Source organism: Schistocerca nitens, chromosome 11 (genome assembly GCF_023898315.1).
Source record: "Schistocerca nitens isolate TAMUIC-IGC-003100 chromosome 11, iqSchNite1.1, whole genome shotgun sequence".
NCBI lineage: Eukaryota > Metazoa > Arthropoda > Insecta > Orthoptera > Acrididae > Schistocerca > Schistocerca nitens.
In genome coordinates, this window is record NC_064624.1 from 201,174,619 (window position 1) to 201,199,879 (window position 25,261).

The 25,261-nt window shown below is 41.8% G+C and overlaps 1 protein-coding gene and 1 long non-coding RNA gene across 5 annotated transcripts in view; one reads left to right on the top strand and one right to left on the bottom strand.

Moving 5' to 3' along the window:
* LOC126212874 (uncharacterized) overlaps positions 1 to 25,261 on the bottom strand; it is a 95,152-nt gene that overhangs the window by 24,031 nt on the left and 45,860 nt on the right. For 3 of the 4 annotated variants that reach the window (XM_049940368.1, XM_049940371.1, XM_049940370.1), the window contains 3 exons: positions 8,950 to 9,199; positions 7,217 to 7,363; positions 3,661 to 3,930 (listed from right to left, as the gene is read on the bottom strand). In XM_049940368.1, coding sequence (XP_049796325.1) covers positions 3,661 to 3,930; positions 7,217 to 7,363; positions 8,950 to 9,199 — 667 coding nt within the window. The remainder of the gene's footprint in view (positions 1 to 3,660; positions 3,931 to 7,216; positions 7,364 to 8,949; positions 9,200 to 25,261) is intronic. The other variant, XM_049940369.1, reaches the window with a different exon arrangement.
* Positions 14,967 to 17,120, top strand: LOC126212876 (uncharacterized). Its single transcript, XR_007540953.1, has 3 exons — positions 14,967 to 15,065; positions 16,705 to 16,815; positions 16,975 to 17,120. It is a non-coding gene; the product is annotated as an uncharacterized LOC126212876 (long non-coding RNA).

Sequence of the window (25,261 nt, forward strand, 5' to 3'; positions counted from 1 at the left end):
TCTATTACTGTTGTTTTACTTTTGTTGATGTTCATCTCATAATCTCTTTTCATGCATTGTCCATTCCATTAAAGTGATCTTCCAGCTCCATTGCCCCATCTGACAGAATTACAGTCTCAAACAATGCTCAAAGCTTCCATTTCTTCTCTCTGATATTTAATTTGCTTTCCGAATTTCTTCTCAATTTGCTTTACTGCTTGTTAAACGAATGTTTAGAAATAGGAAAAAACCAATACATGGCTTATGGAACTGTTCCTTCCAGAAAGAAGCACAGGCCGGAGAATCCTCACCGACAGGGGCATCTGCATCAATCTGGGGCCTGGGTGAGCTGCACCTTCTTCGTGACCCTCCCCGACCTCTCTCTTTTCCTCCCTCAGAAAGGAACTAACAGTTTAGACAGAGGTCAATCCAACTCCTCCTCCTCCTCCCTCTTCTCCTCCATTCTCGTAACGTATCCGTACCGTCTCAGCCTCGATTTCTCTATCTCCTCCTGTAATGTTTCCACCTTAATTAATTCTCTGATCTGCTCATTTCATAACTTGCCTATCTTTGTCACTCCAATACTGTTTCTCAAGAATTTCATCTCACTAGCTTGTACTTTGCTTCTCTCTCTTCCTTTCTAACCCAGGTTTCTGATGCATATGTCAGGATCGGGACAAAGTAAGACCGGTATATAACCTTTTTACTGATTTGAGGTACATCCTTGCTCCGTATCAGGCTTCTGACACTCTTCCGAATAGCTTCTGCTTTTCTCCCCTGCTCGTTCACTTCTCTGTCGTTTCCTCCATCTTCCTGTATCGGGCTTCCCAGGTACTTGAAACTCTCCAGACTCCTCAGTCGTTCCCCACCAATTGTTATTCCAGTTGTTCCTCTCTCCTCCTTTCTTGTTGTGATAATCATCTCACTCTTACTTATACTAAATTTCATCCCATATTCTTGTACTGTTCGTTCCCGTACGTCCAACTGCTCTTCTACTTCCTTCTCCTTATTCCCCCAAATCATCAGACCATCTGCAAACACCATTGCTTTCATCTTCCTTTCACCAATTACTTGTGCTACTGTACTCATTATATCACCCAGCACTACAATGAAGAGTAATGGTGAAAGAGCACTTCCCTGCCTCAAGCCAATCCTCTGTTCAATCCAAGCTGATCTCTCTCCTCCCACTTTCACACGCCTCACACGTCCGTGGTACATTTCCCTTATCCTCCAAATAATCTGTTTTGCTACTCCTCTGTTCTCCAGGGCTTTCCGCACTTTGCTTCTACGTACACTATCGTACTCTTTTTCAATGTCCAGGTAGGTCATTAATAGATCTATTCCATATTCATAGCGCTGCTCCTGCAGTTGTCTTACAGCAAAAATTATATCCACCGTGGACCTTCCTGTTCTGAAACCACGTTGCTCTCCTCTCATTCTTCCTTCTAATTTTGACCGAATTTGTGCTTCCAAAATTTTCTCAAAAATCTTTGCACAATGAGTCAGCAGTGTTATCCCCCGATAGTTCTTGCACTCTTTTCTATTTCCCTTCTTAAAGAACGGGAGAATTATTGCCTTCTTCCAGGCTTCTGGGATCATCATCTGTCTCCACACAATTTTCATTACTCGACATAGCCACCGTATCCCCACCTCTCCTGCTGCTCCCACCACCTCTACACTTACCTCATCCAGACCTGGTGACTTCCCTCCCTCCATCTTGCCCAATGCCTCTTCCACTTCTCCCCATGTAAAGTCTATTTTTATTTGCTGTTCCTCCTCATCCAGGTCTCCATTCAGGTTCAGGAGTTCTTCGAAATACTCCTTCCACATATTCTCGAGTGGTCAATCCTAACTACACTGACAAAATTTTGAAGGTTGTTCAGCCACATTTTCTGAGTATTTTGTCATACAAAACCCACACTCTCTGGTCACTCATTACAGAGTAACAATGTAATTGTGATTTTCTCGGTTTCTTACACCAGTTACCTTTGTTTCTATATTGACAAGTAAAACAGAGAGTAATGTAAAAACATTCAAACAGAGGCAAACTAATGCAATGTGATTGCTGTCGCACGGAAACAACTTAGCGTAGTGTCTCTGTGCCAATCTTCCACTGCATTTAGTGAAGCCACACACGAGTTGCGTACCGCTCAACTATCCACCGCTAAACCTGTCCACGATACTGCCGTGCATTACTGGTAACGCAAAACTAAGGGGTCTTCCATTAATTATATGATCCCAAAATGGTGTGGACTGGTCTGGCAAAATCTCACCAAATCTCATTTAAAATGGGGAGGGGAGGGTGGGGGGAACAAGAAAACCTCATGAAAACTTTTTAAGTCAGAAAAAATGCATTATAACAACAGATAACATGTTGTATAATTAATCCCGGGCATAGACATTATTAAAGTGCGCACCAATCTTTGTGGTCTCTCTGAACTGAACAATTTACACGTGTGCACACTTGGAATTACCCGATTTGAAAGAAGTGCCGTGCCAAGTGTTACATTTCATTCGGGGAGTTTTCTTCTGCGTCAGTTGCAATCATTGCGTGTCAGTCAGTGAGTCAGTTGTGATATTCTTCAGTGCATATAGAAGTGATGTTATCGCGTTCGACACAAATTTGCATCGGAACTTTTACAAGGAGTATGTCAAGCAACATGCCAGCAAGTTGAAACACATACGAACTGAAAGTCAACTGCCTGTGGACGGAAGATAAACTTAAGTTCACTGACAATAATTCTCTTAGTGTTCATATAACTAAAGATACTGAAAAGCCAGATAATAATACGGTTCAAAAGAAGATACAAACAATGTTGTCTTTAATCTGCAAGGTCATTCAAGGTTCAGTGACATTTAATTTATATAATACCCCAATAAAAATTTTTTTTGGGCTACATCAAAACAGTTAGGCGTAATATTATTTTTGTGAAGCTATTATGTCCATCCATCTGTCTGTCTGTCTGTCTGTCTGTCTGTCCGACCATCAGTCTAAATAACGACTCAGGCTTGGAATGTTTAAAATAAAGGGTTTCCAATCACTTGTTAAAAACACGCTGTAATACAATTTCTAAATAAAATTTGTTTTTATTAGTATTTTAATCCCTATTCAGAACAAAAAAATATCATTTTTCCGCATTTTTACCAGACTGTGGGGTAAACCCAATACGATGGGGGGAGGGGCGGGGGGATGGATATGGCAGGGGAAGGGGCTGGGGTCACGTACACCACATCTCACAAATGGGGAGCGGGAATCCAAATTTGAAGAAGAAATCCAAGACAGAACAGAGCAGTACCGAATGCACGCTCGAGATAAGGAGTCGAGTGGGCATTACTGTTGTCAGCAGCGAGAAATGTAAGTGAACGAAACATATTTGTTTCCGAACAAGTCAAACAGTGCATGCCTTTGACATTTGCACTGTTGTGCCGATGCTTTCAGGGCAATACAGGTACAAAGATAGGAAGAGGTAAGAAATCAAACAAAATGAATATTCTCTACAATAAGGGTTTAAAGACCGTAGGCCTCTTATAGAAACACATTCAGAAAATACCCCTGGAACAACAGGGTTCAAGCTTCAGGCTCATCCTACAGTTCCCACTGCTTTCAAATGCACTTAACAGCTAGGTATCTCTCTCACGACCGACAGAAAGTCCGAGTCGACTGGCGGCCCGCCCACTCACCGGCTCTCGCAATAGAAGCAGACGTAGGGGTGCGAATCGGACATGCCGACGGCACTCGAAGTCGCACGCAGCAGCGCCAGTCCCGCGGGGCGCGGCTTAGAAATCTGCCGTCGCATCTCCTTGGCCAGCTCCGTGTTGTATACGGGGGCCGGTCGGCCGGTCGTCGTCGACGACGACCCGGACGCGGACGACGTCGCGGGGCGGCGTGCCGTCAGCTTCTGCAGCAGGCTCAGCGTTGGCTGGTTGAGGCTGGGGAGGTGGGCAGAGCCACTGCAATCACCACTTCACTGAGAGCTCTCCGCCGTCACTCAAAAAATACATGTCTTTTTTTACTAAAATGGATAGTTATTTTACAAAATAGTTCCCTTTTAGGGACGTAAACTATTCCCAACGTCTCTGCTATTTTTCCATCACAAAATGAAAATAAATAAATAAATAAAATAAAAAAACCAACAACAACTTGGAACTCACAAGTACTCTGGAAGGGAAAGGTTGTGCAAAAAAAGAAAAGCCTGACTCAATGATAACTACCACACCTGAACAAAATTTTTGAGCTGCAAACCATTTCTTTGCGAATACTGGCACACACATGTGCCAAAGGAAAGCTCCCTTATATGCCAAACAGGCGTGTGTCGACTTCGGTTTCTTTCCGAAGCAGTCTCAGTTTGCACTGCACAACAAATGTGTTGTGACGCAATTCTATTTCCTGATATGAGGGTTGTGGGGAGAAAAACATCTGTACTATAGCTTGAAGTCTAAGGGTTAGGTTGGCAGGCCATAAACTGGATGGGCATTGGCAAAGATAATATTCACTATTAGCCTCAGCACATGTAAATGATTGCCATAACTACAGAATAGTGAGAGTAGCTATTTTGGTTGCATATTATGTGCCACAAAATTACTTTTATTACTATGTGAATACTACGACCTACCGAATAGCCCCGGACCAAAGATTCCACTAAAAATTTCAGCTGACACCTAAGAATATACCATTAAAAGCGGGAAGATATTAAAAATTATGGAAAGTTTTGCTCGGAGCCTGGCAATGCAAGGATCAGAACCCTGCTTGACAATAATAAAGAAGCGACTGGAGGCACTTGAAATGCGATGTCTGTGCCAAATGCTTCTCTTGCCCATGACAAGCAGAAGGTGAATGAAGAAATACTGAACTACATAGGAAGCAGTGTACTTTGATCACAATATCAGTGGAGGAAGAAGAAGGAGAGGGGGGAGGGGGAGGGGGGGGGGGGAGAGAAAGAGAGAGAGAGAGAGAGAGAGAGAGAGAGAGAGAGAGAGAGAGAGAGAGAGAGAGAGAGAAAGTGTTTGGACTTGTCACTTACATAATTACTCTCTGGTACACTGATCTAAAAGAAGGGCAAATAGAAGAAAGGCCAATAGCAGAACTCTTAGAACTATAAGGATAGACATATTGTCATTTAATTCTTTTATTTTATTAAGCCAGAATTGCCAATATTCATTACCGGTTTATCAGCTCTGACACATTATTGCCATTGACACACATTGTATCATACAAGAATGAAATTTTCGCTCTACAGCGGAGTGTGCGCTGATATGAAACTTCCTGGCAGATTAAAACTGTGTGCCGGATCGAGACTCGAACTCCGGACCTTTGCCTTTCACGGGCAAGTGCTCTAACCGACTGAGCTACCCAAGCACGACTCACGCCCCGTCCTCACAGGTTTACTTCTGCCAATACCTCACCTCCTACCTTCCAAACTTTACAGAAGCTCTCCTGCGAAAGGCAAAGGTCCCGAGTTCGAGTCTCGGTCCGGCACACAGTTTAACCTGCCAGGAAGTTTCATTGTATGATACACACAAAAAGTGTTTCTAACAAAAGCTAAAGAAAATAGATGTACACACTACTGTCAACAATGATAAACACAATTTTACTAAATTATAACTACATTTTACTGCAAAAATGATCATACTGAATACTGAAATTTACTTATATTTTAGCAAAAATTTTTGTATCAATATCAAACTGGCCGTGTTAATTAGCAACCCTGACTGCCCCCCCTTTAGCGAATGCTGGCAGGCACCGCCCATCTTGGGGCATATAATGACTATCAGTTTGGAGCAATACCCGCTGTTTTCTAGATACAGTATGCATTCCATTTATTATTGGCACACCCAAATTTGGCACAATTACTCCAAATTTTTCCTACAAACCAGTGTGTGCCTCATCTGCCGCTATCTCCACTATCCGACAGTGCTGCTGAAATTTAACTCACACACATTCCACCCACTTACGAAGAGTGTTCTGTAAAACTGAACGTCACCGACAGACTGTGGCTGTGTGTTTAAGAATGCTAGTCATATTGGAAAGCAAGAATCTTTGAGAGAGAACGCTTTCCAGCATTACTATTAACAATTCTATAGTAGACAGTCATCGGGAGGAGGAGCGGGGAGGGGAGGGGGGGTTGCTTAAAATATTTATCTAACAGTTAAACACACACTGCACATCTACATTTACATCGATTTACGACGAATGCTGGAGGGTACCCCATACCATTAGCAGTCATTTCGTTTCCTGTTCCATTCGTAAACGGAACAAGGAGAAAATGGCTGAGTCCTCTGTAGGAGTCCTCCCTTTTCGTACCTTATCTTTGTGTTTCTTCCGGTCAGTGCATGTCTCAGGCAATAGAATCATTCTGCAGTCAGCTTATGTCAATTTTCTCAACAGCGTTTCTCAACAAGAACATCTCCTTCCCTCCAGAGACTCCCTTTTGAGTTCCCGAACCACCTCCGTAACACTTCTGTTTCAAAATTAACACTAACAAATCTAGCAGCCCACGTCTGAACTGTTGCGATGTCGTCCTTAACCCTGACCTGGTACAGATCCCAAACACTAGCGCATCACTCGAGAACAGATCGCACTTGTGTCCTACGTGTGGTCTCGTTTACAGATGAACTGCACTTTCCCAAAATTCTCCCAATAAACCAAAGTCGACCGTTCACCTTCCCTACTGCAATCCTCACACACATTTAAATGACGTGACTGTGTCGAGCAGGATACTACTAATGCTGTATCCGAACATTACAGATTTGTTTTTCCTGCTCGCTTGCACGAACTTATATTTTTCTACATTTAGAGCTACCCGACATTCTTCCCACCGACCGAAAATTTTGTCCGTGTCATCTTGTTATCCTCCCACAGTTACTCAACTTCAACACCTTACCACACACCACAGCGTTATCGGCAAACAACCGCAGATAGCCGGCCACGCTGCCCGCCAAATCCTTTACGTACGTAGAGAATAACAGCAGTCCTATCGCGCTTCCCCGGGACACTCCCGACGGTACCTCCGGCTCTGACGAAAGTTAGCCGTCGAGGACGACGTACCGGGTTCTGTATCTTAAGAAGTCTTCGAACCACTCGCAGATCTGTGCGTCTATTCCGTATGCTCGTAACTTCTTTAACAGCCTGCACTGGCATCTACTTAAAATACAAATTTACACGACCTGAACTAGACACTCCGACTGTTTGTACACCAGGGAAGAATGTGCGTACGAAGTGATGCACTGCTCCACCTACCCTGGGCTGAGTCCTCTCTCCAGTAGGTTGTTGAGGGCTCGGTCCAGCAGACCGCCGAGAGCCGTCGAGATGTGCGTCTTCAGCCCCTCCGCCTCGTCGCTGCAGCCCAGCGTCGTCGTCGACGCGGCGGAACCGGTCGTCGTCATGCTGCAATATTGCCGGAATGGCACTGTAGAAAGACGCTAAAGGACAATTCTGCATCAGACGTGCCAGAAGAAACTGAACAAGGTTGGTTGGTCGGTTTTGGGGAAGGAGACCAGACAGCGTGGTCATCGGTCTCGTCGGATTACGGAAGGATGGGGAAGGAAGTCGGCTGTGCCCTTTTAGAGGAACCATCCCGGCATTTGCCTGGAGTGATTTAGGGAAATCACGGAAAACCTAAATCAGGATGGTCGGACGCGGGATTGAACCGACGTCCTCCCGAATGCGAGTCCAGTGTCTAAGAAACTGAACAAGAAATAAAGGAAAGAATAGCAGGTCTGTGAAAGTTAAGAGAACAACAAAGTGCAGTGCAACATAAAAAAATTGTACAAAGATTATGAAAACGTCTTCACACACAAGCTGCTCTACAATTATGTAAATTATTTCCTAACGTATTATAAGTGGCGATCAAAAAGTTGAGATTTGACGACACTGCTTCAATATACACAACATAGTGCGACTTCAGTGTGGGTATATAAACACCGACATGTAGGCGAGACATTAATGTGGGATTTGTGTCTTTCTGACGTGTGCAATAAATGTAAAAACTTGAACTACGGCGAGATTGTTACCGAATGTGTCCAACGTACAGTTATCCTTTTCTCGGATGCCTAAGGACAACCACTGGCAGACAGCCGTCAAGAGAATGAAGAATGTGTACAGGACAGCAGGTCTGCCCAAAACCACCACCGTGGAACGCCGTGGCGAGGGGTAGTGCCGCTTCACAGTAACGCACATCCCCATATCGCAAATGTCGTAATGCAGGTGCTGTGCCAACTCGTGTGGGAAACAACTGGGAACCCACCCTACAGTCCCAATCTCTCCCTACGCATTTATGGCACCTCCGGTCCCTTAAAGAAGGCTCTGACAGGCCAACAATTCCTATCAGAAAGTGACGTACAGCAGCAGTTACGGACCTACTCGTGCAGCAGAAACAGTGCACCGGTGGGACGATCACCTCAATGCTCGCACCACTTTTTCCCGACCGGCATACCAATTCTCGAACGTATAGCCTTCGAAAGGCAGCTTTTTGATCGCCCCTTATAACACACATCCTATCACCCTGTCCCATCTGCTAGACAATGTTTTGCACAAATTCCTTTTGTCCCAGGCAGGAGCCCTGATTTCTAATTTTATTGTTTCATTTAATTTTCAGCATTCTTTGGTGACACCACATCTGAAACACTTCCATTCTCTTCTGTTCCAGGTTTCCCAATGTTCACAATTACTTCCACACGGTACTACACCTCAAACATAAATGCTCAGTTAAGGCCTACATTAAATACTAGCAGACCTCTGTTAGTTAGGAATGCCCTCTTTGCCCGTGCTAGTCTGCTTATCATTTCCTGCACCTGTCATTCATTATCTTACTTTTGAAAAACCACCCCTCCTTCAAGACATTTTGCGGGCCCAATTTTTACATTAAGTTTATTGTTACTCTCACTCCCGATTCTACTGTCCTCCTCTGTCTACTCTCCGTCTGTACTCTGTGCTACATTCCAGAGGAGAGCAGCCACACGACTCGAGCTCACCTGGCCGGGTGTTCCTCCGCGACGTGGGCAGCCAACGCGTCCTTCCCTGCCAGCAGCTCGCGGCAGTGCGAGCAGGCCAGCCTGCGCGGCGAGTCGGCGGACGTTCCCAGTGCCGAGGCTGCGGCGGCCGCGCCGGACTCTGACGAGCCGCTGCCGGCGCCCGCCACTCCCGTGCCGGACGTCACCGGCCAGCCAATGGACCCGCCAGGACGCTTCGAGACCGAAGACCCGGCTACTGACGCCCTCGACTCTGTACGGCAGGAGGCAAATTGTACTGAGGACGATTTCCCTTCCTTGGAAACTAACTGAAGTTGCTAATACACAACTAATTATTCATTAATTTGCAGTCTATTCATTTCCATCATCGACAATTTTTCAGAAATAGTCTGTAAAGTAGTTCATGTGTAGTCAGCTAAACAATTTAATTTCTTATATTTGTGGAAATTTTAAGTTCAAATTTCGAAGTCACACAGCTCCAATGGTGAAAACAGCTCCAATGGTGAAAACAGCTCCAATGGTGAAAACAGCTCCAATGGTGAAAACAGCTCCAATGGTGAAAACAGCTCCAATGGTGAAAACAGCTCCAATGGTGAAAACAGCTCCAATGGTGAAAACAGCTCCAATGGTGAAAACAGCTCCAATGGTGAAAACAGATACAAAAGTTGAGTAGCAAAAAGGGCAATGATGTTAACTGTTCAATGCACTACAAACTCGATAAGGCCGTTGCAGAGACAACTGTGATGTCACGTATTGCAGGTGGGCGGACACATTTCTATGGCGCTGAGTCTATTTTACAATATGTAATAGGCCTACTACTTTTGTACACACTTTTACTATTTGCTTTGGACATGCTGGTGTGCACAATTAATTTGCTGTAGAGAGAAACAAAACTCTCCAATGAAGAAGAATTGCAACAATGACGTCACCGAGCAGAAACTTTGTCTGTAACTAACTGTGGCAACAGACACCTTAAGTGGCAGAGAATGTGACAACGGAGAACAGAACAGGGAGTGCTGCCGAGTACATTCAACCACTGCTTGTTACTATGGTAGTTGTCTTGTAAACTACTGACTGTCAGTCATTTTGTTACCCTGATCCAAGTATAATTCAAATATCTTTGTGACTAGTCAAACTGGCCAAACATGACACAATAAGGTCCTCCATCCCTCCATATGTGCTCTGTAGATGTCATCACTGAGAAGAATCTTCAGGGTGCAAGCAGAGTCATACTGTACACAACAAAAGACTTTAACTACTGACTGTAGTAACTATAAATTATGACTATGCTGCTTAGTACTAGTTGTGCTTGGACAAGCTGTCTCCAATATGAAGGCTGTTTTCAGCACTACAGTGGTCTGTCTACTACACTCCAATTAAAATTACTTTGTAGCTGACATTTCACACTTGGAGCTGGTTTCTTCCAATCCACGTCACGCCTGAACTTTTTGCCACTGCCAAACTGCCACAACTGGTCAGTTCAGTTCCAGTTCCTTGTCCGGCTTTGTTTCTTTATGTGCTTCGATCCTGAATCCTAGGTCTGGTCTAAGGAAACAATACTAGATCCTTCCCCAAAAGAATCGATTCAGCATCACATATATAGTTATTATAATCACATAGATCAGCTAACATAGGCAAGCCTCGAGTGTCATTGTGTGAATATGAACTTTTGAAGGCTCAAGTCGTCATTGTGGCTGGGTCACTAGAGTTGTAAATATGAGTACATAACACAATATACTGCAGCGGTATAGTAGTCAGCCCACGTAACTGACGTGTAGAAGGCTGTAGTTTCAAGTCTTGTCAAACACACCAGTATTTTTTTATTTCTAAATCTAATCAAAAGACATTGCTATTATTTTTATTCGATTAACCATTTAAATACTTTGCCATGTAATTTTCATCATCATATTGACTTTATTCCCTCTTATTTTCCTTCCTATCGTTCTTTTTGCACTTTGAATCTGCCTGTGCCCCCCCCCCCCCCCCATATAATCTGCAACCAGCTGCCAACCAGGACTGCTCATCTGTCGGTAATGTGGCAGACCACGCAGCAGTGTGACAACAGTTTCAGTCAACCGATGATACCGAGAAATTAAACTTACTTTTAATGCTGAAACTGAATTTTTTGTCTCCTATTTACTCGTATAGATTTTCTTTAATAGGCGTGAACAAAGTGATGCGATTTTAGTTCTGTAACAGATTGTCAACTGCCGTTTTCTCGGATACGTTGCACATCACGAAGTTGTGATTAGGTTAGGGCACGAGTTTAAACTCGGGGCTACGAAATGTGTCGTCCGCCGCATTTCAGTCACTCGAAATCAGCTGCCGACACGGCACCTTCCGTTAACGCAATACATTGCGGCAGCTGTTTCCGACATTGCTCCACGTTACACGTCGCCAGCATTTCTGAAGTGACCCGCCACATTTGTGTTTCACCTAACCCAGTGGGAGCCGGCATTCGATGTGACGACAATGTAGCAGCAAGTGACAGATGTCCACTATAGAGTAATTTTACTGGACTATAGACACAATCCTACAGTAGGTGGAATGCCCTTGCCTTCCTCCCACCTTCCGACTGATTCCCCCAGCCAGTAACGGTATGGAGGCCTACACTTTAATGTGGACTCCTAACAGAGGTGCATCATTGCCAGAGGCTAATGAAGTAGTACTGTCAAAACTCTAGGCCTGCCCGGGTAGCTAACCGGAAACCTTTAGAAGCACACACAGTCAGTCTGGCCTACCAGCCAGATGTAACCTGCCTGCTAAATTATGTAAACAAATGTGGCATTTGAAAGGTTTGACAATGCCCTCTGCACGCACTTTTTGACAAATCGGATAAATACCAGTGTACAAATACATTACCTCAGCTCCCACACTCTCGTGGAATTGTAACTACATTATAAAATAGCAGCAAAATGCACTGGACAATAGTAATTACAGCAAAGCAGAGAAACAGCACAACTCCACTGTAGCTTTATTTCTGCACCATGAAAGCGATGGAAAAAGTTAAAGCAAAATCCAGATCCAAATAAAACACCAATGAAGGCAGAAACTAATGAAAAAGTTCACACAGAGATGCCTCTTCGTCATAAACGAGATAGGTGTGGAAGAAGTGTTGAAAATAATCAACAGAATACTTAGCACAGATACGGGTCAAGAATAAGAAACACCAAAGAAACAGGGAGAAAACAGGAGTAGATAAGGCAGGAATAGATGGCATTAAATTGTTAGAAATGCAGACTGGAAATGGCATGATAATGAAAGAATACTGAAATCTAGGAAATAAGTTAACACATAATAACTGAAGTGAGGCAGAGGTCCAAAGCAGACTGCATTAGACAGAGCTTCCTTCAACAAAAGGAACCGACTGATCTCAAATATTGGTATTTACTGGAATGATTTTAGTGTGCAAAATGCTTGACACCCGTTCATAACTACCTGTACTGTTTCCACCACAATATACATGGCAAATAAAATATTCTTGAGTAGTAAATACTGAAGCGTGCTTCTAGGGTAAGATTATACATAAATGAAATGTGAACCATGGGAATGCAAGTATTTTGTTACGAAAGTCGCCCTACAGTTCAAAATAAGTGGACACAGGAATGAGGCCTACATGAAGGCCACAGCACCTGACAATAGTCTATTTGCTGGTATGAGTTACATCAATACACATACATAACATACATCAAAATATTCTTCTTTGATTTTCTTTATACATAATATCTTGTTTCCTAATTTATCCCATAATATTAAATGAAAGAAAAGTGTGAAGCAATGCTGGGAACAATGGATTCTTTCCAAAACTGGAAGTGACCAAATATTAATTATAGCAAGGAGGTGGGGTTAAGGAGGGAGGACCACCTTGGTTGTTGTAACAATCTTAGGTGATATACAATCAATCAACATTCATAACTTTACAAACTATGACAATGGCAATTTCTAACAGCTGGTAAACTAAAGCCGCCACTGTCTGTAACTCCTATACTGTGTGGACAGTAAAGGTGGGTGAGTGAAGGGGAATGTTTAGACAAATGTAACTTAACAAAGCTTTTAAAATCTAAGCACAGTTAAGAATATGAAACTTCTATTTTCGCATTCTTATGAGAAAGTTTTGAAATGTGCCCTAGTAACCACAATTCTTTAATACATTAACCATGTTACTGTAGGCAATATGCAATAAATGAGAACTTTTATTGCAACATACAACTGCCAAAGTGATGAAAGTAATAGGTGATGATGTCTTTGAAAGAGTGTGTGTGTGTGTGTGTGTGTGTGTGTGTGTGTGTGTGTGTGTGTGTCTCCACACATTTACTGTAAACAAACGATCATTCGAAGCAAAAAACTCTAGTAAATATGAGCTCTAAAGTGCTGAGCACTACATCTTCACTACTGAAAAACACGTTTCCTACTGAAGAGCTGCTCACGGCTCTTAAGGAACGCATTTTACAGCCCATGTTTAATACGACTTTTCTTTGCTTTGAATAATCGTTCAATCGTATCCCCGAATACTGGTCATTCCTCCTGGGACACCATATATAACTTGTCCCTTTTGCTGGAGAAGTTGGTAGCAAGGCTCTGCCTTGTTCAAAGGTGGTTGCAGTGGGAGGTGTGTTGGAAAAACAAGCCCCTCCTATTTCTCGCAGGACAGGCAGCATACCGGAATCGAGACTGCTTTCAAAGTGCCTACTACACATGCCTCTGTGTACTGTATTGTTTCGTAGCCAGAACTGGCACCAGATGGAAATATTCTGCACATGCGTTCATAATGCAAAGACCTAAGGTGGGGGAGGGGGTTGGGGGGGGGGGGAGGACTGGCGCCTTAATTTACAGAAACACAATTTCAAGAACTGGGATACTGCAAAGATGGGGCGAACTGTACTGAACAAGTAATACACAAAGTAATTAAGAAGAAATAGCCTCGAATGTTTGCAAGAACCACCATTCTTCTTAACAACGAAGCAGCAATGACCATAGAGTACAGTTTGTAAACAAACAATAAGCATTTCACTGTGTGTAAGCAATTTATTCAAAAAATAAGCTTACTGTAAATTATATTCCAGTCACGTTACTCTCCTATTGCGTTTTCTAATTAGCGTTTGGGAAGGGGAAGGAGAATTCTTAATTTAATGATGATAAAGTATGCCAATATACTTCTGCACCACATCCTTGCTTCATTTGGAACAACAACAATATGCCAATGGCAGAATACTTGATGCATTGGGTCATTTAATTTAAAATGTGTCATTTCTACCATTATGGACGTCGCCCTTTGGTTTAAAAGTTAGGGCGGCTAAATTTGTTGCGTCACAATTGAAATGAATATCCAGTTTTTATGGCCTCACATCACGGCAGAAAACCGGGTCTCCCGGCTTGGCTGATGTCATGTTTCGTAACTCAAATTCACAATACACGTTGTGATGTAGGCCCTGTCAACCGAACGAAAGATTACGGAGAGATTTGTCGGTGGGAACATGTCCGTGCAGACTGGAACAATTTACTAAAAATGTTTCCTATTGCATAAAAAAAACTTATGTTGAAAATGCGTAGTTTATCGGACGGAAGCGGCCTCGTAATCCGTTCTCACACGTACTTTGAGATTATCGCTACGGCAGAATGATTGCACTCACCGCACGCTAAGTAAACAGCATACGACAGCGACTCTGAAGACGCAGGGCTGACTTCGTGTTATCTTCTTGCATAATCAATCTCAACTCAGCATGCAGATAATCTTCAGAGGAACCGATACCTTGTTCCATGTTTAGTTCAAAACACTCTTTTGTTAGCACCTTTCACACGAGTACTTATCACGAAGCAGTTACGTACTGGGAGAAAACGCCCATTACACGACTCTTGTTTCGATACTTGTTGCCCCGGCCTGTAAGCACTGTGCAACAAGTGTTCGCTGGGCGCAGATACAACCTTGTTGCGCCCGTTCCTTCCTTCTATTTTTTTTTTCTTTTTTTCCCCCTCCTTCTTCTTACCGAAGCCTCACCCGTTACCACGGAGCACGCGTCACGCACCGACGAACGCCCATCAAAACTTACGACTGAAGAAGTGTCTGATCCGTCATCCACATTGGCTACTACAGACCATAACCAACAGTATCTGCGTATGGGGTGAGGAATAAATTAATAGACGGACAAAAAAAAGTTCACAGCTGTTGGCAGCTCACGATACCAACACAAACACCGAACTGTACGCCATGTTGACCTTCGGCGGTCGCTGACTTGTAAGCTGCTACGTTGGCAACGAAATTCTTGTAAACAGCTGCCGGACGAGCTGTACTCTAGCTGCATGCACTCCATTACGTTGAAACAATTGAGTGGCGCCAATACCAACGTTGCGGAGCAATACGAGCCCATTTACACTCGAGATAAATTCTTGTATTAGTCTTCAAAAGTATCAAATGAAAATATGATTTACCTTCAAAAGGATCAAATAATTTGTACACGTGGGCGAGTAGCAAGGACGGAAGACAAAATAGCAATTAACAATACTGAAAAATATAATCACAAATCCAACCCGGCACGACGGTGAAGATTCACGGGCTGCCTGATTTCGTCTTTGCTCTAAAAACATCAGTATATAGTAGTGATGGGCTAAACTGCGATTTTCCGATATCAGTGATTTCTGTGAATGCTACTTTTCAGTATCTGTTATTCTTAACTGTGATTTGTCGCAGTTAAGGAAGACACTGTCCATTCCGTTCAACTGCTCTTCCAAGTCCTTCGCTGTCTCTGACAGAATTACAATGTCATCGGCGAACCTCAAAGTTTTTATTTCTTCTCCATGAATTTTAATACCTACTCCGAATTTTTCTTTTGTTTCCTTTACTGCTTGCTCAATATACAGATTGAATAGCATCGGGGAGAGGCAACAACCCTGTCTCACTCCCTTCGCAACCACTGCTTCCCTTTCATGTCCCTCGATTCTTATAACTGCCATCTGGTTTCTGTACAAATTGTAAACAGCCTTTCGCTCCCTGTATTTTACCCCTGCCACCTTCAGAATTTGAAAGAGAGTATTCCAGTTAACATTGTCAAAAGCTTTCTCTAAGTCTACAAATGCTAGAAACGTACGTTTGCCTTTTCTTAATCTTTCTTCTAAGATAAGTCGTAAGGTTAGTATTGCCTCACGTGTTCCAACATTTCTACGGAATTCAAACTGATCTTCCCCGAGGTCCGCTTCTACCAGTTTATCCATTCGTCTGTAAAGAATTCGCATTAGTATTTTGCAGCTGTGACTTATTAAACTGATAGTTCGGTGATTTTCACATCTGTCAACACCTGCTTTCTTTGGGATTGGAATTATTATATTCTTGAAGTCTGTGGGCATTTCGCCTGTCTCATACATCTTGCTCACCAGATGGTAGAGTTTTGTCATGACTGGCTCTACCAAGGCCATCAGTAGTTCTAATGGAATGTTGGCTACTCCCGGGGCCTTGTTTCGACTCAGGTCTTTCAGTGCTCTGTCAAACTCTACACGCAGTATCTTATCTCCCATTTCATCTTCCTCTACATCCTCTTCCATTTCCATAATACTGTCCTCAAGTACATCGCCCTTGTATAAACCCTCTATATACTCCTTCCACCTTTCTGCCTTCCCTTCTGTGCTTAGAACTGGGTTGCCATCTGAGCTCTTGATATTCATAATATTATCATAATATTAATAGTGTAATTAATATGTAAGTAGCCGTACAGTACTGTAATAGTTCGTATTTAGAAAATGAATTCTAACATATTGTTATGTTCACAGATACCTGAACTACATTTCAGTCACTCAGTAAAGTGATAACTCAAAATACAACTGTCAACAGATCTGAAGAAATTGCCACTGCGTCTTTAGACCGTTTTCGTCAGACGAGAGGTTAGTTTCTAAGCGTTTCGATGGACTTAATTACTTCAGTGAGATCGTTCTTGCAAATGTGATATTCATTATAGCAAATATTAGCAATCTACTCTGTCAATTATATTGCTAGTAATTAATGACAGCAAAAATTGTTTAATAATCCTTGTGTTTTTGCAGACACAGTTCTGACTCTGATTACCGGTTGCTGTACGTATCTATCCACATCAACGCTTTTGAGAGAGACTCGTGAAGATTCAAGACAGCTCTTAGAGGATTTGCAGTTTAAAAGTGAAATAACTGTGAAATAAGTGTGTGAATGATTAAACTGTGTTTTATTAAAGTTGTTGTGCGATTTTAAAGAAATAATAAATGTCAAATACAGTGATTGAATAATAAAAATCTCATTTTCCACATGTTTAAGCCGTCCTATACCCATAATTTTCCGCCACTTACTTATTGGTAAACACTTGTTGGAGAGTGACATACCCCCCCCCCCCCCTTTCTCCACAATCTTGGTGTGACACTGACCTGTAACATATCCCGAAGTCTACAATATGCATTTTGAGGCTGTTGATATGAACGTGGGAAGTACAGATCTTCCAGTTAAATCGGGAATAGCTTAAGTGCATTACTTGAAAGTAACACAGGAAAAGCTTACTTATGTAGGTGGTAGTAGTGTCGGCAAAAAGTTCTTGTGTGTGAAGTTGCCATGTAGAACACCAGGTGTAAAACTTTTCTCCCGAGTCTTGAACTGTGTCGGAACAAAAGTGAGGCATTCATATGACTGTTATCATTTCTCTACACTTATACAGATGTCTGAGTTCTGCTGTGTTAACATTGCAAAGTCCTGTAGGCATGTGGAGTATTAACCAAAACTGTCATATTGGAAGCAGAATCAAACACATTTGTTACGTTACTTGATATTTTCAGGAGAAAACGGCAATGTTGCTTCTTATTAATATAATACATTCAGAGTCACAGCAGTATTTGACCAACCATAACTGATGCTGAATGTGCATGTTGTCATATAATATGAAGGGCTTATTTCAATAGTGGTACAAGTCCATTACCTCCACTTTTCTGTCTATAATGCTTCTGAAATTAGTGATCCAAACAAACATAAATAAAGGTTCATCTCTAGCAAGAAGCCATATGCTTGAATATTTCTGGTATCTCAACTGCAGATTTTTCAGCGCTCATTTAACTTTACGACTCTGTATCTCAAAATGAACAAAAATGGACTTGCACCACTATTGAAATAAGCCTTTCATATGCACACACAGCACGTCGATCTCGTCTGGCACAAGGCTCTCATAACGAAGTACGTACGTCGGTCAACAGATGACACTAGGAAAAGTATGTTAACTGCGCTTTTTAGTTGCTACTTGCGACTCTTAGTTGCGATTTGTCACAGAAATCGCAGTTTGACTCGGTAGCGAATAGCTTAGTATGAACTTTGCTCAACAGATGGCAGTGCTAACTGCGCTTTTTAGTTGCTACTTGCGACTCTTAGTTGCGACTTGTCACGGAATTCGCAGTTAGACTCGATACCGTATCGCAGAGATGGACGTAGTACGAACTTTGGCCAACAGATGGCACTGTTAACCGCGCTTTTTAGTTGCTACTTGCGACTTCTAGCCATGCAATGTGGAGAAAAGCAAGATATGGTCGTCAGCAAAGGAGGAGATGCACGACTTATTTACATTAAGGAACAGGATACTGGAACTGTGGACAACTTAAAATATTTTGGTGGAGTGATAATGCAACATACAAGGATGGAGGCAGAAATTAGTATAAGAGTACAACACAGCAATGGGATTTACGAGTTTGAGAGGGGGCTTAGTCTGGAGAAGGAAGGTGACAGCTAAGTGTAAGGAAGTGCCATACAGAACACACTTTACATCCATACTGACACATGCAGCAAAGACCTGGAGAAGAGAGTAGAGTAGAAACCAAGCTACTCAAATGAAATTCCTCAGAAGTATCTTTTCAGATGGGCCTGAAACATGCATTACAAGAGGTTACACCCCCCCCCCCCACACACACACACACGCCATAAAAAAAAAAATATTTTTTAAAAGATATATATTTTCAAATTGTTTGCAAACCAACCTTATCCCCTTCAAAATACTCTCAATTACAACTAATACATTTGTCCCCTGATGCTTCCACTGTTAGAAACATTTTTTGTAGTTGTCTTTAGAAATTGCCGACAGCTCCTCCCTCGTTTTTCCTTTTTTATTTCTATGTTGCCAAACCGGTGTCCTTTCATGCCCCTTTTTCACGCGTGGAAATAAGAAAAAGTCGTACGGAGCCAGGTCAAGTGAGTAAGATTTGTGGAGTAGTGGAACTGTGCCATTTTTAGCCAAAAACTGTGTAACAGAGATGGCTGTGTGTGCAGGTGCATTGTCATGGTGGAAGAACCCATCTCCTGTCTGCCACAAATCGGACCTTTTTCGACTAACACTGTCGTGCACAATCTTCTTATTAAGACTTCCAAATAAAAGGTTTGATTGACAGCCTGACCTGGGGAAGAGGGGGGGAACTCTGAATGAACCACGCCCTTGGCATTGGAAAAGCCAATCAGCATTGTTTTAATGTTTTATTTGACTTGACAACATATTTTTGAACGGAGTGACGATAACGTCTTCCGTCGGCTTGAGTGTTGCTTTGTTTCTAGGCCGTAAGCATAGTGCCACGACTTATCACACCTTTGACAGAAGGTTTCGAGGTGGTGTTTCAAAGCATGACATGTTTGAACCTGATGTTCCTTTTGATTGTTAGTCAGAACCCATCTAATCTTCAGCATTCTTCTGTAGCACCACATTTCAAAAGCTTCTGCTCGCTTCTTGTGTAAACTGTCTATTGTCTATGTTTCATTTCCATACATGGCTACACTCCATACAAATACTTTCAGAAACGACTTCCTGACACCTTATACTTAATGTTAACAAATTTCTCTTCTTCGGAAATGCTTTCATTGCCATTGCCAGTCTACATTTTATATCCTCCCTACTTTGACCATCATCAGTTATTTTATTTCTCAAACAGCAAAACTCACCTACTACTAACCTGATTTAATTTGACTACATTCCATTATCCTCATTTTGCTTTTGTTGATGTTCAAATCATATCCTGCTTTCAAGACACTGTCCATTCTGTTCAGCTACTCTTCCAGGTCCTTTGCTGTCTCTGGCAGAATTACAATGTCATCGGCGAACCTCGAAGTTTTTATTTCTTCTCTACAGATTTTAATTCCTCTTCCAAATTTTTCTTTTGTTTCCTTTACATATTGACTAACATAGGGGATAACCTATAACCCTGTCTCACTCCCTTCCCAACCACTGCTTCCCTTTTGTGTCCCCTCGACTCTTATAACTGCCCTCTGGTTTTTGTACAAATTCTAAATAGCCTTTCGCTCCCTGTATTTTACCCCTGCCAGCTTTAGAATTTGAAAGAGAGTATTCCAGTCAACATTGTCAAAAGCTTTCTCCAAGTCTACGAGGGGATACAAATAAAGAAAGAAAGAAGGAAGGAATAGCATTGCCATGAGCAGAGCTGGTGTAGCAGGCACTGCCACTAAGCTTGTATAGCACTACTGATTGCCATCTGTGTTGTTGACCCAGCTTATTCTGTTCATCTGCTGTCATGCTTTAGCTATTGCTGTTTTGTTCTTGTTTCGTTTTTTATGGTGGCCAGTGTAAGTGGCAGCAACCTTTTTAATACCCAAATCTACAATTAAAACTCACTTAACTGAGTTCCTAGATAACCGATTAATCTTTGACAGTTTATCACCTGTCTGTTGAAGGTCTGTGACCGTAAGCTCTCGAATTTTTTCATTATTCTCGTCAATTCGGGAAGTTGACGGATGTCCCGAACAAGGTTTGTCGTCAATTGATGTGTCGCTATTTTTACATCTAGAAAACCACTCTTACACTTGAGTTTTTCACAACATTAAAACAGTTTCAACAGCATTTTCACCAAGGAGAAAACAAAATTTCATAGCGGCACATTGTTCACTTAAACTTGCCATAATAAAAAACAAAAACAAAACAGTGATGCCAAAAACAATCACAGCATACGAACAGAATAAACCAGGTGGACAACACACGTGGCACTGAACTCGCAATGAGTAGTGCTACACACGCATAATGGCAGAAATGTGTAATACACAAGCTCTGCTCATGGCAATATTATTCCCTCTCTCTCTTTTTTTTTTTTTTTTTTTTTTTTTTTTGTAGACATAGAGAAAGCTTTTGACAATGTTGACTGGAATACTCTCTTTCACATTCTCAAGGTGGCAGGGGTAAAATACAGGGAGCGAAAGGCTATTTACAATTTGTACAGAAACCAGATGGCAGTTATAAGAGTCGAGGGGCATGAAAGGGAAGCAGTTGTTGGGAAGCGAGTCGGACAGGGTTGTAGCCTCTCCCCGGTGTTATTTAATCTGTATAATGAGCAAGCAGTAAAGGAAACAAAAGAAAAATTTGGAGTAGGAATTAAATTCCACGGATAAGAAATAAAATCTTTGAGGTTTGCCGATGACACTGTAATTCTTTCAGAGACAGCAAAGGACTTGGAAGAGCAGCTGAACGGAATGGACAGTGTCTTGAAAGGAGGCTATGATTTGAATACCAACAAAAGCAAAATGAGGATAATGGAATGTACTCGAATTAAATCAGTTAATTAGATTAGGAAATGAGACGCTTAAAGTATCAGATGAGTTTTGCTGTTTGGGAAGCAAAATAACTGACGATAGTCGAAGTAAGGAGGATATAAAATGTTGACTGTCATTGGCAAGAAAAGCATTTCTGAAGAAGAGAAATTTGTTAACAGCAAGTATAACGTGACAGGAAGTCCTTTCTGAAAGTATTTGTAAGGAGTGTAGCCATGTACGAAAATGAAATATGGACAATAGACAGATTACGCAAGAAGAGAATAGAAGCTTTTGAAATGCAGTGCTACAGAAGAATGCTGAAGATTAGATAGGTAGATCATTTAACTAATGATGAGGTATTGAATATAATTTGGGAGAAGAGAAATTTGTGGCACAACCTGACTAGAAGAAGAGAGCGGTTGGTAGAATACATTCTGAGCCATCAAGGGATCACCAGCTTAGTACTGGAGGGAAGTGTGGGAGGTTAAAATCTTAGAGGTAGACCAAAAGATGAATACATTAAGCAAATTGACAACGATACAGGTTGCAGCAGTACTCTGAGGTGAAGAGGCTTGCACAGGATACAGTGGCATGGAGAGCTGCAGCAAACCAGTCTCTGGACTGACTACAACGACCCCCCCCCCCCCCCCCCACCCATATGTCACTGAATGACATTTTAAATATTTTCCCATTTTCTACTGCTGAGTGGTTTTATCAGCTCATTATTCACGTAACTGCTAGTCTCATTTTGGCATTTTGCCATTTTCAATTTATCTTGCAATATAAGATATACAGTATTTTTAATATAATTATAAAATGTAAATTAGACAGCTTACATCTATTTTGCAGATATTTAAGTTTTTATGTGTCACTGAACGGTGTTTAGGAGAATGTGTTGAGACCGTGTCTGTTTCTGTGCTGTAGAAGTTTGTTATTGCTTCACGGATTGTGTGCACCTTTTTTTTATCTGCAATTATGTAACTTTGACAGCACAATCCACTCCATAGACATATATATGTTTACAATGAATTTACATTTCACATTTGGGCAATTTCAGTGATAGTAGTTACATACACAGATCATATTATTCTATGCTTTCATGTAACGTGTAAAGGTATAATTTATCTCGAGAGTTCTACTGGTTGCTTTCGTTATTTTCTGATATTGTGAGATGCTGAAACTTATACTCTCTCTTTCAGGTTGTCAATAAAGTTTTCTAAATATTGCTTGTGATTTTAGTTCTGTTTGCTCTTTAAGAATTTTGTCTGGAAATGTGACTGTGTGGAAAACAAGGAGAGACCTGAATGAGAAATGAAGATGTAAGGAAGGAAAAGTGAGTAGAAAAATTGAATGACAGAACTAAAAAGAGTGGGTTAAAATGGTTTGGACCTATACAGAGAATGGAGGGCAGAAAAATACCAAAACGAATCACAGAAGCCAAGTTTGAGGGCAAGAGGGAGATCCTATGCAAGGTAGATTGATTTGATCGAGACCAGTTTGAGGAGGAGAGGTATGGGCCATTACAAAACAGTTATAGAAGAATGGTGGAAGGACAGGGGAAGGTCGAGAAATACTATAAAATGTCCCATCCTGCCTGATGCTAAATAAAGAGAAACAAAGATGACGAGGACTCCAGCTGCAAAAGTACAGGGACTTATATTTAGTATCAACGATTATTCCGCATAAGAATCACTGTACTAATGAAAATCAAAATGACAGTGTAGTCTTTCGGCTTTCTCAGCAAGCTTAACAATTTGACATATTTGGTTTTGCAGCTGAGTTATCATTTGCTTTACACAATTTTTTTTACAACTTTCCTGGTTGTCATCTTCGTGTGTGTAATGCAAATTTTGTTGCTCACCGCTTTGACTCCAACCAAACTGAACAAAACACACTGTACACTGCCACACAGATTGTTTGCATCACTGTCAAATGACAAACAGTCTCTCTGAAATTTAAGACCAACTGAAAGGGTAAGTCAAACAGTAAAAAATGTTACAGGCTAGGAAAGTGTTGGAAGACTATACCCTTCATCAAAAATGCATTAACAGCCACTTCTATATGGGCAAAGAAAATCAGCATGTTTCCAAATATGATTGGAGCAAACCTAGTGCCAGGTTCCACACCCTGTTCTTCATTAAATTATCCCTCAGTCCAATTTCCGCTGCCTCCTATTACACTGTCCCAGAAGTTCAGGGCCAGCACTGTGACAAAGGTGACTTCATATCTTGTTTCATACTCACAGCTTGAGACATAGCCCAAACTTGCTAGAATTCCACCCCTTCAATTATTTTCAACACGAAAATGCCTATTTGTTCGTCGGTTCAACTTTCTCGTGTGACGTTAATGTCGTCGGACTCAAATCACTAATAACTGCAAGATCAACAGTGTGTAAAAAATTGTTGAGCGCACAATGATAGATCAGGTCTGTACAAACTTGTCAGCCAATATTTGTTTTTCCCGAGACATCACTGTACCGGGGCAGGCGCATGCAAGTGACTGTTACAAATTAGCTTTATGTTCAGTTATAAATTGGTGTAGCATGGAAACACATTTGGCTAGGACATTGAGTCAGGTGTCATTGTGATGATCTTGCAGAGCAGTACTAAGACCCCAAGTGAGACACTAAAAAAGTTCACCAGAATATTAGTGAAAATCGGTATTAAACTGAAAATTATAAAATAATGAAAGATGGCATCTTCATACGCTTCATAAATATGCTCAGAATTATAGAAAAATGCCAATACTGTCGACGATTCACAGAGAAACGTTATATTTAAAGAAACATTCTAAATTCACAATTTACTAAGATTGTGTTATTCAAATTCCCAATATTCATGTGTTTCAAGATTGGCTTTGCTTATTTGAAAGCCCTCATTCTCCTTTTCAAATGCACATTTCACTTTTTCTAAAAGCTTTATACTTAAAAAAAAAAAGTTACTAGTAACGAAAATTAACATACCTGCCCGGATAGTCGCACATGCTGGCACACCACTTCGAGGAGGAGAGCGCCAACCCCAGATTGAATCCGCCCTGCGGATTAACGACACGGGCCAGTGTGCCGGCCACCACAGCTATCGCATCCGACTAGGTGAACATTGGATCGGTACCCCCCGTCCCAACTCAGTTACACGATTCACAAACATTTCGAAAAACATTCTCATACTTCCACTCAGATAACACTAGATACAGAGAGATGTGGTACACAAATCCTGACCCCGGGTGGAAGAGGTGGTGACAGGAAGGGCATCCGGCCACCCTCTACTACTAACATCTACAAACCCAGATTAACACAACAACCCCGTACAGACACGGGTTAAGGCCAGGTAAAAAAATCTTATATTCCACAATGATGTTACAATGCAATTTTGTCAAAATTCCACTGTTGACGGTGTAGTGTAACATGCAGTTCTATGGGGGTAACATTTTGCATTTTTAGTCTCTTAGGCTGACAAAAGATGTCTGTGCAGGTGAAAACTTAAGTCTTAGATAGCTGTTAAGTGTTCCGACGTCCTAATGTGCACACTCCTGTTTTGGGAATGAGCTGCTGAAATGAAAGTCACACCAATTCCAGACATCGCTAACGCGGGGCGGCAAGTAATCCTCTCCGACTGCTGTGATGGAGCACTTCTTCCGATGCCACAGTATGAAACTGCTCTGGAGGCCAAAGACGGAACAGCAACGTAAAAAACAAGAAACGTCATTATTTGAAAGAGTGGACAGCTGTTGTCACAGCAAGCCACACATATTGTAATCTGTCAATCAAGCTATGAAGTTAAGATCTGATCACCCGCTACTGTAACCGAC